The following is a 19340-nucleotide window of genomic DNA, read 5'->3' on the forward strand; positions in this document are numbered from 1 at the left end:
GGTGGAAAATTGCGCTAAAAATGAGTATTCATTTTGTTTAACTGTACCCTGAACAGAAAAAAAATCCAATATCATAGTATCATGACCAGATGTTTCCACCTTACCAGTTGTATATCACAAGTAAGAAGTGAAGAGGAAATTTGGTACCTTTTCCCTTGACTGGGCAGATGGTTTCTGTTGGTGGTGAGACAGAGAGATCTCCATGATGAAGCTGGCTGTGTGCTGGAGACCAGTGAGCTTACACAAAACCTGAGCTAGAACTTCTTGGCTCACAGAAACAACGTGTCACTGCGCAAACACCATAAAACACAATGCCGCTGGGTATAAAAGTCACTGAGAAGGAAAACTCACTGACGTACACTCAGGCAACAATCATCCAGAGAAACCTGAGGATGAATGACCATCCAGACAGAAATGAAATTCACAATTATTATGAAAAAAAAAGTGTTAGTGTTAGTCTCACCCGTTTGCATTATCTGCAGCACACCTTTCACATGTGATTTGTTGAAATCTGTCATCATCTTTACCCTCATGTCTTTTTTTCCTGTGGTAGACAAAGAGATTCATCAAAATGTGAAAACTGCTTTTTTATATTCAATGGCAATCTATGGTGATCATTTAATGTCAGATTCAACTGGTTTATTTTTCACATTTTTGTGAACTGGTGCTTTTCAATAAAGGTCCGTCTTTATGTACAGTATCTCCTAAATGGAGACTGTGATTTGTGGGGAGCTTTATGAAGAAGTTTTTCTTCACAAACATGTCCAGTCAATCGTCCAAACTGCCCAAAGCAGGTCCGGACTGAAAAAACCATCCAGAACCAGTTCTGGTTTGCGTCACCAAAGCTCCTTCTGTTCTGCAATGGTCGACACCTGTTCCTCTTAATTCATCAGTGCAGCAGTCCGTGTGGCCATAAGCCCGTTCACCATCTCACTCTCCCTCGCTCTTACAACTGGAGAGATGAGATGAGCTCAGCCAGCAACAAAGGCATTTGTGTTCCTGTGCGTCTGAGGAAAAAGCAAATGTAGTAATTAATGACCCTTAGCAAAAATGAAAGAAAGTGCTTATCATGATCTTCACAGATATGGTTGTCACATCTCCTCAAAAGAAATACTGAATAATGAGTATAAGTATGAAGGTAAAAGAGTAGCAAAACTCGAGAGCACGTAGATGTGAATTTGAGAACTTGTACAATAAATATTCGTACTTGTACGTGAACATTTACACTCACAGCTCCAATGTGAAAACCTGTAAAATAAAAATCTTAAGTTGAATGTTGAAATTTGCACTCGCAGACAATAGTCACAAACCTGTATTCTGAATTTGAAGCTGCAGACAAGTAGTCACAAATGTGTAAAATGCCATTCTCAGAAATACAATGAGACACAAACTTGTAATATATATTCAAATTTAATCTTACATTCACATTCGCAGTACAACCTCAATTAGGCACTTGCAACTTCTCAAATCTGTCACTGCAAATTCAAATTTCGTGCCTTGACTTTTGCTACTCGCGATATATTAGGTGCAAAACTAACTTGTGCACTTGAAACTCAGTGAAACCGAGAGAGAAAGGGGGGCAGGAGTGGGGGTGTTCAAATAAGCTGTTTTATTGGTTGGCGCCTAGCCAATGAAATGGGACTTCTATTGTACTCGATGATGTCACGAAACCCGCGTCCCCTGGGACGCGATATTTTTTTTCCCAGGATGGTAGGGGAAGACTCATGAATATTCATTAGGGAAGTCATCCCTGATTGGTCTGATGACCTACCCCTAACCCCACCCCTAAACCTACCCGCCACTGGGGGTCTGATGACCTACCCCTAACCCCACCCCTAAACCTACCCGCCACTGGGGGTCTGATGACCTACCCCTAACCCCACCCCTAAACCTACCCGCCACTGGGGGTCTGATGACCTACCCCTAACCCCGCCCTAAACCTACCCTAGGTGTTTTTTACTGTTCCCAAACTGCACTCCTTACAGGAGCATAGTCTGGGGGTTGCCTTTTTTTCTCCTCACCTCTCCTCATGTTATGCTGTATTTTTTCTCCTCAAACGAAATTTCCCCATTGTGGGACAATAAAGGTTTTCTATTCTATTCTATTCTATTCTATTCACTGGGGTTAAGACCAATCAGGGATGACTTCCCTAATGAATATTCATGAGTCTTCCCCTACCATCCTGGGAAAAAAAATATCGCCCCCGGGATGCTCTGAAACGCTAACATGGCTTAATGCTTTAGACTGATATTAAAATAAATAAAAGATATTAAACTCAGTAAACACCATACTAATAATGCATACTACAGAAAAGCAGATGAAAAGTTCTCAAATTCACATCTACATAAGTGTGTTGTTTTAGAATGACAGTGATGCCATTAAAGGGGTCATATAATGCCATTTTCGTACAAGCTAATATGATTCTTTAGGGTCTAAATTAAAAGTTTGTAATATACTTTAATTAAAAAAATTCTCATTAGCATTGTAAGAAAACACTAATTTTACTTGGTCAAAAACAGCTCTGTTTTCAGCACGCCGTTTCAGTGCATGTGTCTTTAAATGATAATGAGTTTTGCTCACCCCACCCCTCTGTTCTGTGCGTACACCGTTTGTAACACAATAACACAATAACCATAACGCATTGTTCATTATAAACGTGGGATTATGAATTATATTGAGAACGTCGTAGGGGAGACCGGGGACAGTTGCAACATGGGGATGGTTGCAACATGTCATTTTTCTCCAATCAGAAACAAGCTAGAGTGATGACACTCATACTGAACATGCACCTTCCCCCCACCAAGAAGACAGTATATTAAACATCTGCTGCTGCATTTATTGAACAAAACTTGTTTTGGAGGTATGAAACAATTTTTTTTCATGAGGTATATTTTTGTCATGCTGTCCTGAAATTTTGTATGAATTAATCAAAACTTACTTAGTTTGAATTATTGTTTTGTTGACTTCTAAGTGACATGGTTAGCATGTGTCAAAGTCAGTGTATCTAGCAGGCATATGATGTTCTGTCATGGCTGATAGGGTTGGGGACGGTTGCAACAAGTTATAAATTGCATGTTTAATAAAAGTTTGTTGCATTGCAAATTGTTCAATTCTTCCTGTCTGACACTGAAATATGGAGCGATTGAATAGCATCTGTAATTCCTGCACACTGATTCTATGTAGGCCTATGTTCTACACATAAACAAACAAAACTCAATAACTGTTATTTGATAAATATAACTAAATAAATAAATAATAGGCTACAATAATATTATTGAAATAAATAATACTATAATATTATACTAGGCCTAAAACAGTTAATATTTTCAGAATTATATGCTCATTGAGACAAAAAGCTAAAGTTAAATAGTGAAATTTAAGGTATTTTTAACATGTTGCAACCGTCCCTGGGTTGTGTTGCAACTGTCCCCTGGGTCGGGGTCAGTTGCAACATCTGGCTTCTTCCATTCAAATAAATACTGTGAACGATATGTCATATATAATCATCTTTAAATGGTATGGGTAATTAGCAGACAGATGCAAGTTTAATACAAATTTGGTTGGTCTAGTCCAAATAGTCTCTGAGTAACTGCAAAAAAGAGAGAAATGCAAAAAGTGTTGCAACTGTCCCCGGTCTCCCCTACATAGAAAACATGCCGTAATGTACCCTGAGTGTAAGCCTTAGCCGCATTCATCGTGAAGCGTGCAGCAAGCAATTTGCAAAGATTAATATAAATATTAATTTAAAGGTTAATAACATGTTACACTCACTTCAGTTCTTCTGGAGGTTCAGCAGGAACACGAATAGTTGGTACCGATCCTTTTTTCAGGAGCAGCTTCTTAGCCAAACCAGTTTTATACTGACCTCGTTTGTAAAGCAGTCTGGTGTGTGAAATGATTTGCGCAAACATGAAAACATTGACGTTGATCGTGGGGAATATTCCCTACGAAAACAAACTCAGCCACTGCGTCTTCAGCGGTTCGGATTTAGGAACATCAAAATGACTGCTGTGTTCATTATTACACCCAAGAACAGAACACCACAATCGCTTAGACACCATTCTGCTCATAGACAGTGCTCTAGCGTATCAACAATGGCCGCGCCGGTCCACGCGGACTATGATTGACAGCTCGCTCACGAGCGAGGACGGGTCTGTGTTGAAACGCTGCTGTCAATCAACAATTGTGGGAGGGGCGTCGATTTTGTGACGTCACAAAATCGAACGGCTTGATTTGAGACAGGGGAAAACATATAAGAAGATTAAAAAAAAAAAACTGGATGGATTTTTATCATTATATGATGGTTGTGTTCAGGCACTGCCAACACACATTTCAGTACAATCAACTTGTAAAAGTGCATGTACCATTATATGACCCCTTTAAATAGGATATAGTCACATGAGCTAACTGCTTAATATTTAAAATTAGTGGAGCTTGCAGAAATGTTTATATGAAGAATAATCAAGAAACATAGTCTAGCCTAGTTCATTTTATGAGAGATTTTGTTTGTATCTTGTCACAAGAGTTTTCAAACTTTTTGATTCCACAGAACTCCAAATATTATGATTGTGAATGATTATCATGATTATATAATTATTTAATGATTGCAAAATATAAAATATAAAGCCTGCTATATGTTCCCTATCAAAAGCTACTCTCAATGCTGTGCTAGATCAGCGCTTTGGGAAAACATCTTTGTTTGACCGGTTGTGAACACGTGTGTCACAGTCACCAGCTCAGTCACCAACCTGTCTGCACTACACTACCCAGCATCCCTTCTGGTCCCGAACCTGCACTCAGTCAGCCATCACCACACCTGCTGCTGATCATCACCAGATACTGATTACCTGCACCTGCACTCCCTATATCAACACAGCCTATATCAACCTGCATCACCCTCACATCAGTGTCGGTCTCATCAACGTTACTACGAACGTAACTGGTATGTAAACAGTCAGACTTCTTACCTGTACACTCACCTGATATCGTCAAGTCTCCTGTCTTCCGTCCGTCTCCTGTCCGTCATCCCGATCCAGATCTCCAGTCATCGTGTTCATCCTTCATCTGCACAGAGAATCCACTTCAGTCATCACCAGCTAAGTCTCCATCAATATTCGTCAAGTCACCATCCTCTCACCATCGTCTGGTTCCCGCTGTTGTCCCATCACTCTGCTCAATAATCTGTTTTCACCTTACCATCTGTCTGTTCCCTTCCGTGAGTGTGACAACGTGTGGCAAACGCACAGAATTTGGCTTAAATAACCTCTGATGATGACGTCATTGGAATGCACACTTCAGAGGCTATAGACGTTTGACAGGTGTGCTTTCAGGTTCCTTTGTCTTCAGAACCGCATTGTGTGCCATGTGTGTTGAAAACTTTCTCTCTCAAACTATACCCTTTGTTAGGAGTTAGTTTTGCCTGCAGGCAGGAATAAAGCCTTTTTTCACTCCTTTTCTTTTTCTCTCTAAACAAAAAGAAAAGAGTTGAAAAAAAAAGAGAATCATGTCAAGTGAATCCAGTAAGAGATGCATGTCGCCCTGCTCACAGCCCATCTCAGAGGATGATCTGCATGATTTCTGTATCTTGTGTCTGGGGGAACATCACCCTGTATTAGCCCTCGAGGTCGCAGAGTGTGAGCACTGCGATTTATTCTCTGTCAAAGGGCTCCGCTCCAGGCGCGCATTCTTGTGGGAAGAGCAAGCCTGCGCGTCCTCGATGGCACGATCATGGGGCTCGCGTGTCGATCTGGCTGAAGGCAGGAGACAGGTCCTCCCTTTTCTCTTGTTCTCTCACCAGATCGTGAGGTCCTCGAGCCTGCTTCTGGGGCGGCGCCTCTTCAGACCGGGCTAAGGACACTAGTTCTCGTGTGGAGATGGATTTCGAGTGTACTGCCTCAGAGCGCTCCTCTTGTGACGAGAGATCTTACAATGAGTTACTTGAAGTAGTCACTTGCACTGTGGACAGTCTTCATTTAGACTGGCCACAAGAACAAGAGACCCCCAGACAATACAAGTTAGACGACAGATTTCTGTCGGGTGGCCAAGGGGAAGCATCAGAGAGACAGACCCTTCCCTTCTTTCAAGATCTCCATGATGAATTACCTAAATCATGGAACAAATCTTATTCTTCCCACGACTTTTTGTGCCCGTGACGTTGGTATATTCAACTATTGTTGGTGCAAAGGCACAAGGTTATACAATGATGCCCCCGGGTGTAGAGTTGCCCGTGGGCTATCTCTCCCCTAGCAGTGTATCATCACTCAAAAAGCCTGCTCTTCCCTCCAGATCATGCAGAATTACATCTACGCAGGTAGGAAAAGCTTTTCAGGCGGCAGGTCAGGCTGGTGCTGTCCTACACACCATGTTGCAGGCATACCAGGCTGACCTGCTTAAAGAACTGGGCACGGGCGGGGGAAACGTCAGTGAGGAGGTGTTTTCTGAGCTGTGCCAAGCCACAGATCTGTCTCTACCCGTGACTAAGCAAACAGCCCATGCCAACGGCCTTCCGGCCTATTCGGCGACTCAGTCAAATACTGTCGTCGGAGAGGTTCCGGGAGGTTAAAGGCACAAGGAGGCTTTTGACAAGTTCCTCCCACGCCAACCAGCCCCAACCAGATCTAGCTTCTCAAAAACGAGAAGCTCAGAAACGGAGCATGGTGAGTCGCGTGTCGCGAAGCACTCCACCAAAAAAGAAGCTGGACATGAAAAGGAAAAGAAGTTCTGAGGCTTTTGCACCCAGGATCGAAAGGGTGTGCCCCCTGGGAAGGGGTGCGTAAAAATACAACATCAAAAACGAGCTCCATCTCGACACCCTCACACCGCTGTTTCCTCCCCACCACCTCCGGTGTTTTGGGGGGCAGCAGGTTTCCAGCGAAATGTTAAATGTTCAGTTGCTTCCTGCCTTGAATCTAATCTCTATGCTCTCCAGGAAAATTATATTAATGAGATCTCATTTATGATTTTGTTCTTTCCTAAGGGATCAATTAATATTAAATGAGTCTACACATATGTGACTAGTAGACTAATGTAATCACGAAGACTCAAACTAATGTAATTATTGCTAATGATGTCGTAATTAACATGCTAGACAGTTTTGGAAATGACAGAGACACTATCATCATAGAATGAGTAATATCTCAACTCTCAAAGTTTTGTTGGTGTTTGTTGGTCATTCAGTAATTGGTTCCTAATCCCCCAGAATATTATGGAATCCCTACAGGAGGAAACAGCCAACAATAGAGTGCAGTACGTCTGCAGAGCAATGATAAGGACCCTTGGGATGCACCAGGAAACTCACCATTGTGAGTCTGGATTCAGACTGCTCTGTGGAAAGAGATGCTCCCCACTGCTTTCATTAACAGGGAGAAAGCAACATTGTGGCTTTTCAGCGTAATACAAAGGGAGGGAAGGACTGTTTTTAAACCCCAGAAAGTGTTCCTTCAAGGGAAGGATGAAGTCTGGATGTTGACATCTATTATAGGCTACTGCTACTGAATAAGATCTGAAGCCAGCTTGTATATACTGAGGTCTTATGCAGGAAGGTAAAGTAGCTTTAAAAATGAAGTGGAATCTTGCACATAAAGACTCTCTATTTCAAGGTCTGCAGGAGAACCAAATATGCAGGGAGATAATAGTTCTTGACACAGGAAATATAGTGGAAATGTTTGTTGGTCTACTTCAATGCAGGATTATTATTTGACAGTTAACCGGAAACTTAAGACACAAAAATGGCATTAAATAACCTTTACACTAGTGTTTTGGTAAGAATGGCAAGCTAATTGCCTTAGCTATAAATGTCAAGTGACATAACACTGACTGGCTGATAACATCATGAAGACACTCAAAAGTCTGAAACTCTTCACTAGCATCTGTCCTGAGTTATTCGCAAAAAGACAATAGACATAAAAAATAAGTCAGATTTACTTTATTATCTGCATTATCTTAAAACTGTTCCCTTATCTCACATTATAGCCTGTAGAACCCTAATTTCAACAGGGGGGGGGAGCAACATACTGAAGACAAGAAGGGAGCAAAGAGAGTCTCAGAGGCCTATCCTAAAGCAGGTGGTGGTTAAGGATAATCCAGGTAAGTCTTTAATGCTGGAGATGTGCTGGAGGAGACGAGTGGAGGGGTGGCGGGCGGAGAGATTGCTAATTGTGTCCTACTAATCCAACCCCTCCCCCATCTTCACCTACCTCCACATCCTCCCGTCACATATGAGGAAGGCCAGGAACGTAGAGAAGCAAAGGTACTGCACACTACGAAGTGAAGAACACGTATTTTGAGGGAAGAGGACTCAAGAAACAGTGGACCAATAAGAAAACCCGACGCTTACCTGGATATATCCCACATAGAATGTAGCTACACCTTTCCATCTCTTTCTGCATCCTCTTCCTAACACGAAATTCACGGCACTATGGGAGAAGTCCAAAAGGTAAATGTTTTGATCTGCTTGAGGGGCCTATTTAGAAATTATTTGGAACAAAGAATAGTTTATGAATGTTATACACATCATTGTGTGGGATTTACCTGAAACTTAAAATGAAACTATTTAATCAGATATTTTAGGCTCAAATGTTTGTTTTCAAGGGTTTGTTTTCAGTCATTGAGAAGTTAAAGGGCACTACAGAGCAAGAGCTTCGGATAGTCCTTCTCGGTCTAGATAATGCCGGAAAAACCACTTTGTTGAAACAACTTGCCTCCGAAGATGTGAACACCATCACCCCGACTCAGGTGAGAAGTGTAGCTTTGAAGGGCTTTCAAAGCTTTGGATTTTTTACACTTTCTTAATATGCTAGATCAAAAAAAGTCTTACAACCTTTGACAGTTAAGACACATGTGGTTATGAAAGCAGCGACAGCCCTCTGACATTACAGAATGTACGTTTACTGCTTATCAAACTATTAAAGGATGTGTTATGACTTGCAAAACATGAGTAATTCTGACTAATTTGTTGAGGTGTGAAGTTATTAATGAGGCAGGCTAACACATTTATTGTGCTTTTTTAGTGTTTAACAATTCCATCAGATATATTTTCAAAGCCTTCGACAGTTACGCTTCAGTTTAAATACGACAGTGAATTGGAAATGTTCATTCTAAAGTAATTCTTTGCCATAAAACCAATGTGTATCTTTAGCTGCATCTTGGATAACACTAGACTGTAGACTGAATCAGGTTAATCAGTAATAAAGAGGGCAGACTGGACAAATACTCCTGTAAAAAAAAACCTTCAAAGGTCTTTGACAATGGGGGTAACTTTTTGGTGGTTTAAGAAATGTGTAATATGTAAATGAGTATACAGTGTGTGTGTGTGTGTGTGTGTATACACACACACACTATATATATACTGTATATATATATATATATATATATATATATATATATATATATATATATATATATATACACACTGTTTAGAAATAAACTGACCATTATGAGAACAATTTACAATTTTTACAATTGCGAGATATAACATCACATTAAGACGTATCAAGTTAAATAGTGAGATTTAAAATCACAATTCTGAACAATAAAGTCTCATTTACCTTTGTTTTAGTCTAGGGTGCAAACAGACTTCCATTAAGAAAATATGTACAAGTTCTTATATACTATTGCTAATATTGTTATTAAAATTAAAATATAAAAGAAAAGTAGTATTAAAATGTAAATTAAAAAATATATATAATTAATTAATTAATTACTAAATCATTAAATCCCTGGCAAAACACACAATAATATAATAAATATTTGCAATTTATCATTTGTAGAAAATGTATTTTGTCAGAATACACCGCTTCATTTAACACTATTGTTTTAGTCTGAGGTAAAAACCACTTCCATTTAGAAACTATGTACTAATTTAACCTTCACGAGTTTAACTGACGGCTAAATGTCAGTTGTTTCAGTTGTCATAAAAAAAAAACAATCTTGCCCTTTGTTCCCCTATATAGATATATGTGGTTCAACAATTGTGGGTCTTGTATAATACAACACTGCCGCATGACGAAAGCGACCCACTAGATGTTGAGGTCTACCTACAACCCTCAGAGACAAACAAAAAAGCACCCATACAACTCCTGCTATAGGAAACCATTTGAAGGTGGTGACTGTCCTAGAAAGAACTACTAACCAAATAAATGGTATGAATAGACATGATGGCATCTCAAACTTCCAAGAAAGCTTTCATTTTCATTAGCGCATGAAATCAGCCATCGAGCATGCATCTGACGTAAAAAAAAAATCATGTCAATTCTAAAAATTGTACATTTATCTACCATTGATTGACAGTATTGTTAACCAGTGAATTTGTACAGTGGATGCAACTGTTGGCTGTTAACACAACATTCAGCATGGATTATTTTGGACTCTGCATGTGCACAGCTTGCTAATAGTTAAGATGTTGGCACACTGTTGCTTGATTACTTAAAATATCTTGGGACCTGAGTAATGCGAGACTATTTTCTGTTTAGCACGAGTTTTGTTAACAGCTTTTATATGTTGCAGCCAGTTAAAGCTATAAAGAGCCGAGGCCTGTGGGGAGAGAAGATCCTGTCTAAGAATAGCACCATAACAGTGTCTTTAATCCCACGGTTAAAGATTACTTAACCATAAAGTCTCAGTAGTTGGAGGCTACTTAGGGGCAGTATAAATTTAGACTAGGAGTTTAAATACACCGTGCCTCTATCTATGGCCTTATGATTTTGGCCCAATCAAACCAAAGAGTTTATTGAATAAGAAAGTCCCCATTAAGGAAGCCAATTTCTGCCTCAAAGTAAAACATGAGAAGTTAAATGTTAGATTATTTTGGATAAGTATTTAAGTAATAAGTAATTACTTTGTCACAGCTAAAAAAAAGTATGAATGAGTGTGGTATGAACGTAATCTGGATGTAATTCGCCATGTTGTCATTATCATGTGACCTACCAGCATCAGTTACGTCGCTTCAGTGCCATTCACAAATCCTCTCCCGTGGCCTAATGGGATAGTAAAGTTTCCATCAGATGCACACTTCAGAATTTCCACGGAAGTAGTAGGTCATCCAGGTACTTTTAGCCTACTCTTTTATGAGTACTGTGAATTCGGACATCTTTTGTCACATATTGTTTTTCGCCTAGGATTTCGCCTTTGATTTCGGATGCAGACTCTTACTTCAGGAATAAAAAAATAAAAAAAAGATGTTTATCTTTAGCATTTTTCCTTTTTTGTGTGTTTGAATTGGAACACTGGAGGTCAGCAGCCAAGGCCGTAGTGAATTAAATGAGTGAGATTAAATACATAAAGTATATTTGTGTACATTACTTACTTTACTAGTTACTTGAAAAAGTAATCTGATTACGTAACTAGTTTTACTTGTAATGTATCACCCTCACAGTTGTGGGATATAGTCACAAAATTTATGCCAATGTGAGATATATTGAGTCACGATTGTGAGATTTAAAGTCACAAGTTTGAGATGTAAATTATTATTGTGTGATATATTAATTCATAATTGTGAGATTTAAAGTCACATTTGGAAAATGTAATTTACAATGTGAGATAAAGTCACAATTGTGATAAACAGTCATTTTCAAGAGCCATTGTGAGATGTACCCCCGGTTTCACAGACAAGGCTTAAGCTAGTCCTGGACTAAAATGCATGTTTGAGCTGTTTTAACTGAAATCAACTTGCAACTGGCATATCTTAAAATATCTATAGCCATTGTTTTGTCTCAAGATGCACACCAGTAATGTGTTTTTCTAAGGCACTACTTGGCCTAATTTAAGCCCTGTCTGTGAAACCAGGCCATAAATTCATAATTGCGAGATTTTAATTCACAATTGTGATATAAAGTCACACTAACTGACAGAAAATCTACAAAACATGTATCCACAGCTGTATCATGTGCTAATTTTGCTATTTCAGGGTTTCAACATTAAAAGTGTGTGCTGTGATAGCATGAAGCTGAATGTGTGGGACATCGGAGGACAGAGGAAGATTCGACCATTCTGGAAAAAGTACCTGGAGAACACCGATTTATTGGTATGACAGCAATGCTCAAGGGGGAAATTCTCAAGTTAGCATGTTGTGAGAGTATTTACTGTCACATTTGTAATTAGATTTCTATTTTGTGAATCAGTCAAAAAATATTTTTCTCTTTAATAGTTCTCTTTTTTTTTCTTTTTCTTTTTTTTAGATCTACGTGATTGACAGCGCAGACAAAAAGAGATTTGAGGAAACAGGACTGGTAAGACTAGACAGAATCAATCTGTGACAATCACAGCTTCTCATTTTTTTTCTGAAAAGCATTTTATCTAATATATTTATACGTCAAGCATTTTGCCCAAAATTTTGTGCATAGGCTGGATATATTTTGTCTCTAGGCTCAATTGAAGCAGCCGTCAGCACAAATAAAAATAAAAGAGATCCTACATAATGGGTTATTCCTAAATTAGATTAACCTTTCTGTCCCTTAAGACAATTTTCCAGAAGAAATGTTTTCAATACAATCTTTCTAGTTTCAAACAATACATGTTAATGGCTTTAACCTTTTTATTGTGTAGCCTATCCTTAATTAGTTCCTCATTTTGAAGAGTGATGAAATGCCAGTTATTTGCCAGCGTTGCATTATTTTGGGCTTGACCACTAACAAGAGTTTAACTTCCCATCTATAAAAAAAATATGCCTTAAGTGTTACAATCAGGGGAATTTTACATCGCTCTTGCTCCTGAGAAATTCAAAATATAATTAATTTGGGATTGTGTAAACAACAAGCATTACAGAGAACAATGTATTTGGTTATGGTGGAAATGAGCAGTGCAATATGAACACATTTGTATCATGCCAGACAGTCTGAAGTTTAAAATGTTTAATTTAAAGGTCCCGTTGCATGCGATTCCATGTTTCAAACTTTAGTTAGTGTGTAATGTTGCTGTTAGAGTATAAATAATATCTGTAAAATTATAAAGCTCAAAGTTCAATGCCAAGCGAGATATTTTATTTAACAGAAGTTGACTACAAAAAACGGCTCGATTGGACTACACCCCTCTACATCCTGCATTAGTGACATCACCAGAACCGTTTCTTGACTAACCTCCGCCCACAGGAATGCTCCCTCAACTCTACTGGCTAACGTTACTTGCACACTTCTTATAACTTAGCCTACTGTGTTTACTCAGCTCTTACGGTGATTTTCTGAAGTAAAACTGACGCTTCATCTTTTGTGTGATGTACAATAAACTTTATTAAACTCATCAGTATATGTTTGATCATCATTCAGACAGCAGACTTGTAGGCTATTAATAAATAATGGATACATACAAGCAGATGACAAATACGTTATAATAACCGTAATTAAACTACTAAACCATACCTGTTTCATCTCTATACAGCAATCTGACTCTGTAGGCATTATTGTCCGACTCGAACTGAACACCGTTACTGAGAGTTTCTGATATTATCATCATTCCGTGAGATGAGATTGTCCTAAGAGACTGAGCACGAGCTCATGAAGCTCCGCCCCCTGTGTCGTCCAGCAGCAGCTCATTTGCATTTAAAGGGGACACACTGAAACGGCTCGTTTTTCTGAGCCCCAAAAAATGTCAATTTAAACATGCTGTAAAAAAATGATCTGTTGGGTATTTTGAGCTCAAACTTCACATACACACTCTGGGAACATCAGAGACTTATTTTACATCTTGTGAAAAGGGGCATAGAACGGGACCTTTAAGATAAACTATTAATATTATATTATATTAAATATAGTTTGAAGAATCTGAATTTAACCCTTAAACGCATACCTCTGGTCTACCCTCCTCCACATAAATTTTTTAACAATCAACCTTCGTAGTATTCCTCGATCAATTCATTATCAATATAACAAGATTTTATAATAACAAAATTGTAAAAGAATGCCTGTTTTCCCATAAATTTTTTGTAAAGATTGTATAGGGTTGCTAACAACCCGAGGTGTGTTACAGAGTAAGTAGATTCTTTCTGCACAACAATAATTGAATCTTTGATGACTGAATAAGTGCAATTCACCTTTATTCCACAAGGTGGCAATGTCTGATACACAATGATTTGTTTCAATGATACACAAACAATTTACTGCAAGCAGAAAACAACAGAATAGGAAGAATCATCAGCAAAACTTGAAATGGGTCAGCGATTTACTGCAGAGCAAGTACTGAACACAATCAGATATTAGTGTCACTGTCACTTGACAATGGATCTGGTGAAGAAGCTGTCAGCGATTAAAATATTGATTTTGAAAATGTTGAAAATGATAGTTTGAGATTGATAATATAAGCCAGATGCTGAATGTACTGGGAAATGAACTCTGATGAGAACAGTGATGATGGTATAAAACATCTGCTCAAACTGAACACTTCCAAGCTCCATAAGGTAACAAAATATGCTTTATTTTATCCTTCTGTAATTGTTACTCTATTATCAGGAACGTTTTATATTATCGCGACAGGTTGAGATCCATTCGTGTTAGAAATAGATCCGTGTCTCTAAAGACCCGAATATGTAATAATGATTGGCAAAACATTAATGCATTTAAGGGTTAAGATTCCAGGTAGCAAAAGGTCCTCACTCCTACAATGATCAAAATTCACTGCACTGTATGAAAACTATGTACCACTCTGATGATGAATACAGTGTCTTTCCAGTTTGTACATTAGGGGTCCTACAGCTCAAATGATAAGTCTAAGTGTTAGCAATGCCATGATCTTTGGCTCAGTCCTTAGAGGACACACAAAAAAAATCTATAATGTGAATACGTTGTAATTGTAAATCACTCTGGACTCTGTATATTAAAGCATATACAAATAGTACATGAATTGGGATTGACAGTATGCTGCTAACCTCTATTTGGTGCTGACTCCTCTGGACTCCTCTGTGTTGACCTTCTTCCACAGGAGCTGTCAGAGCTCACCGATGAGGAGAACCTGAGGGGTGTGCCATTGCTCATCTTTGCCAATAAACAGGACCTGGCCACAGCTTCCCCTGCCAGTGAGATCGCAGAAGGCCTCAACCTGCACACATACCGGGACCGAGAGTGGCAGATCCAGGCCTGTTCTGCCGTATCTGGGGAAGGTGTACAGGTTTGTAAAGTGAATTTTAATTTGTATCAGCTTTTTAATAAAACCTTTGAAATATATATATATATATATATATATATATATATATATATATATATATATATATATATATATATATATATATATATATATATATACACTCACCTAAAGGATTATTAGGAACACCTGTTCAATTTCTCATTAATGCAATTATCTAATCAACCAATCACATGCATTTAGGGGTGTAGTCCTGGTCAAGACAATCTCCTGAACTCCAAACTGTATGTCAGAATGGGAAAGAAAGTTGATTTAAGCAATTTTGAGCGTGGCATGGTTGTTGGTGCCAGACGGGCCAGTCTGAGTATTTCACAATCTGCTCAGTTACTGGGATTTTCACGCACAACCATTTCTAGGGTTTACAAAGAATGGTGTGAAAAAGGAAAAACATCCAGTATGCGGCAGTCCTGTGGGCGAAAATGCCTTGTTGATGCTAGAGGTCAGAGGAGAATGGGCCGACTGATTCAAGCTGATAGAAGAGCAACTTTGACTGAAATAACCACTTGTTACAACCGAGGTATGCAGCAAAGCATTTGTGAAGCCACAACATGCACAAACTTGAGGCGGATGGGCTACAACAGCAGAAGACCCCACCGGGTACCACTCATCTCCACTACAAATAGGAAAAAGAGGCTACAATTTGCACGAGCTCACCAAAATTGGACAGTTGAAGACTGGAAAAATGTTGCCTGGTCTGATGAGTCTCGATTTCTGTTGAGACATTCAGATGGTAGACAGGTAGAGTCAGAATTTGGCGTAAACAGAATGAGAACATGGATCCATCATGCCTTGTTACCACTGTGCAGGCTGGTGGTGGTGGTGTAATGGTGTGGGGGATGTTTTCTTGGCACACTTTAGGGCCCTTAGTGCCAGTTGGGCATCGTTTAAATGCCACGGCCTACGTGAGCATTGTTTCTGACCATGTCCATCCCTTTATGACCACAATGTACCCATCCTCTGATGGCTACTTCCAGCAGGATAATGCACCATGTCACAAAACTCGAATCATTTCAAATTGGTTTCTTGAACATGACAATGAGTTCACTGTACTAAAATGGCCAGATCACCAGATCTCAACCCAATAGAGCATCTTTGGGATGTGATGGAGTGGGAGCTTCGTGCCCTGGATGTGCATCCCACAAATCTCCATCAACTGCAAGATGCTATCCTATCAATATGGGCCAACATTTCTAAAGAATGCTTTCAGCACCTTGTTGAATCAATGCCATGTAGAATTAAGGCAGTTCTGAAGGCGAAAGGGAGTCAAACACAGTATTAGTATGGTGTTCCTAATAATCCTTTAGGTGAGTGTGTGTGTGTATATATATATATGACATTAATTCATTATTTTGTCTTTCAGGATGGCATGAACTGGATCAGCAACAATATTGTAAATAAGAAGAAATGAATCTGCTTACTCCCAAGTGTTATTTTGTACAATTGCTCTAATACTTCTGTTAATCTAAACCACATGTAAAATATTTACTTTGGAAAACTCTTTTTGTAATACAAAGTTCTGTCATGAAACTCTAGATGGTGCTGGCTGACATGCCTTAGCTCAATTTGGTAGCGATAGCATCGTTATCTACATAGCACAGCTGATTGGTTGCTGTTGCATCAGTGGTCAAAGAGCTGTGCCTCAACATACAAATACTGATAGTGTTGCTGTTAGCAGTTTGCAGCGTGCTTCCAGAAACCCTCCTCTTTCCCCAGCTCCACCTGTATAGATCTGCTACAGGGGGTTATTTCATGTATGTTACATGTGCAGCAACAGCAATGTCTGTGAATGTATTAGCAGTAGCAAGTATCGGTACTTGCTCTGCAGCAGTGAAGATCTATTCCGCCAAGACCAAATGCATTGACATTTCCATATCCATGACCATTACCATGCCAATCTCTCCGAGAGTTGTCATGACAGAAATAATATGAATGATCTTTCTTCCCGTTTGTAAATTAGCTGCCTAAAGAGACAAAGGAAAACAACAAAACAAATCATTTTCCCCTCTCTCATCTCTTATGCTCTTACAGAGCGTTTTTGTTTGACAAGATGAGTTTCGCTTTCTTTTAATCAAGATGTTGCCGTTACATTTTTGAGGGAAATGACATGCCAGGGCATGAATAATGCACACAAGCAAGATTTTCAGCCTAAAATAAGGATGAGGCATTCAAGTATCTATTAAAAATATATATAGTCTTCTTCTGTTTTGATAGTTGTCACACCAAAGAATTATCTGAAACTGAGCAAAACTCTTGTACTTTGTAAAGTGATATGTGAAACCCATGTTTATTTGTTTTTTGTCTCAGAATGACTGGATTTGGTAGTTTCTATATGATTACCCTGTGTGGGCATAATGTGTATGATTATGTGAAATGAAATTGTGACTACATTTTCTAGTAGTTTTAAATTATGACTTGAATTCTAATTCAAACAAGATCCTGGAGTAGTCATGTTCATTTTATTCACGTTTTCCAAGCTTTTTGGAAGATCTAAAGTAGATATTCAATCAATAACACAAAGCAAGAGTGCTGTTGCTCTGAATAACATGTAATCACAAACGTGGTGATGTTGGAATCAACAATAAGATTGTGAGTGAGATAATTGCTTTTGTACAGCACATTAATAAACAAAGTTAATATTGAATAACTTACATTTTAGACGCAATATTGCTAGTTGCTTTGTTTTGCTAGTCCAGGTCCACCTTTGTAGACCTGATTGGTGGAGTTATGTAGTAACAACTAGTATTAGTAACAACTTTTTTTGCATACATGCTTTTGTTCTGTGTACCTCATATCAGCCAGCGGTGTCAAAGTATATCTGCGTTTTTATAAGGTCATTAGAGCATGTGATTTTTTATTTATTTTTTTGCATACATGTGGCTTCGGTTATGAAAGTTATAACGAAAGATTTGTTCGTGAAAACTTTCATACTCAGATATCAAACAAATTTGTGCATACACACAATTAGTGAATGAGATCCAGTGTCTCTAAAACTTTTTGTATGGAATTTGGCTAGACTGATATTCAGTTCAACTTGCATATTTGATAGCACAAACAACAAAGTACTGCAGTGATGATGGTCTTAGGCCAACCCGAAAGATAGCATCACCCTGGTTCCCTTGACAAAAACAATAGCATTTTTCCATTGGCTTTTAGATTATTGCAGAAAACTAGATTTGTGTCCAACAATTTTTTTATTTTTACATGTTTTTTTTCCAGGATAATCTTCACAACTTTGAACTTAAAGCTAAAAACAATCACCAGAAATAAATAGCTAAGCGTAGATTAAACTAACTACACCCCCACCCCGGTCATATGACTTCAACATCACAACCATTACGCTTCCAACTTTTTCAGTCTTAACTAAAATAATTGAATTAAATTTCCCCTGAAAGTTTGGATTAGAATAGTTTAGCAAGAGCTCAATCACGAGGCTGGGAAAATGGATTAATGAGTAGTTTACCTGTTCGGTGTGATGCCGTTTAATGTCGCCAACAACCTCTGTAGTTCCAATTTAGCCACTTGTTAGTAATCGCCTTTAAGACAAGTGAAAGCACAATACTTGTGTTTTATGTTGTAGAATAAAATGTAAAAATTTTGAATTTGTGAAATCTATGTTAACCACATACCTTATTTCATACATTAAACCAAAAACTCTGGACAAGACTTCTGGACAAAAAAAACCTGTTTCTGGGTTTTGGCCTAAAAATATACGTCATCCCTGCAGCAGTCTATTTAGACAAACACTAAAAAAATGGGTCATACTTTAGATTAGGGTCCAATTCTCACCATTAACTAACTATTAACTATGACTTTTACCTCAAACTCCTAATTAGGGCTTTATATTAGTTAGTAAGGTAGTTGTTAAGTTTAGGTATAGGATAGAAATTGGGTGGGATTTTTAAGGATGTAGAATATGGTCATGTAGAATAAGGTATAGTAGGCCTACTAATAAAGAGCCAATATACTAGTAATATGCATGCTAGTAAGCAACTAATTAAAAATGAGAATTGGACCCTAAACTAAAGTGTCACCAAAAAATGAAGTCCCTTCTCAGGCCCATGGCATCCCTTCAGCAAAAGGTGTTGAACCCCAGAGGCAAACAGACTTGGGCATGACTCAGAGTCTTGCCTTCCTCCCCGGTCACTGGTCTGAATGCTTAGTGTTATGGCCAGTGGATCAAATTTTCATTAGTGTGGATGCTGAAGCTCTACCGTGCT

General features: G+C 38.6%; 1 protein-coding gene across 1 annotated transcript; it reads left to right on the forward strand.

Annotated features, from left to right (window-relative positions):
• Window positions 1-8212: 8212 nt before the first annotated feature.
• Window positions 8213-17783, forward strand: arl3l1 (ADP ribosylation factor like GTPase 3, like 1). The gene is made up of 6 exons (XM_081390510.1): window positions 8213-8434; window positions 8590-8733; window positions 11903-12019; window positions 12174-12224; window positions 14905-15090; window positions 16484-17783. Exons 1-6 carry the CDS (start codon window positions 8417-8419, stop codon window positions 16529-16531), a joined length of 564 nt encoding a protein of 187 aa, XP_081246636.1. The 5' UTR covers window positions 8213-8416; the 3' UTR covers window positions 16532-17783.
• The last annotated feature ends 1557 nt before the right edge of the window (window positions 17784-19340 follow it).

The sequence above is a fragment of the Scardinius erythrophthalmus genome (assembly GCF_964197995.2).
Source record: "Scardinius erythrophthalmus genome assembly, chromosome: 17".
NCBI classification, from domain to species: Eukaryota; Metazoa; Chordata; class Actinopteri; order Cypriniformes; family Leuciscidae; genus Scardinius; species Scardinius erythrophthalmus.

What these genes read in the sequence shown, in the direction of transcription:
- arl3l1 (XM_081390510.1), top strand. An exon ending in GATTTGAGGAAACAGGACTG is followed by an intron (nt 12,225 to 14,904) that starts GTAAGACTAGAC and finishes CTTCTTCCACAG; the next exon opens with GAGCTGTCAGAGCTCACCGA. An exon ending in TATCTGGGGAAGGTGTACAG is followed by an intron (nt 15,091 to 16,483) that starts GTTTGTAAAGTG and finishes TTTGTCTTTCAG; the next exon opens with GATGGCATGAACTGGATCAG.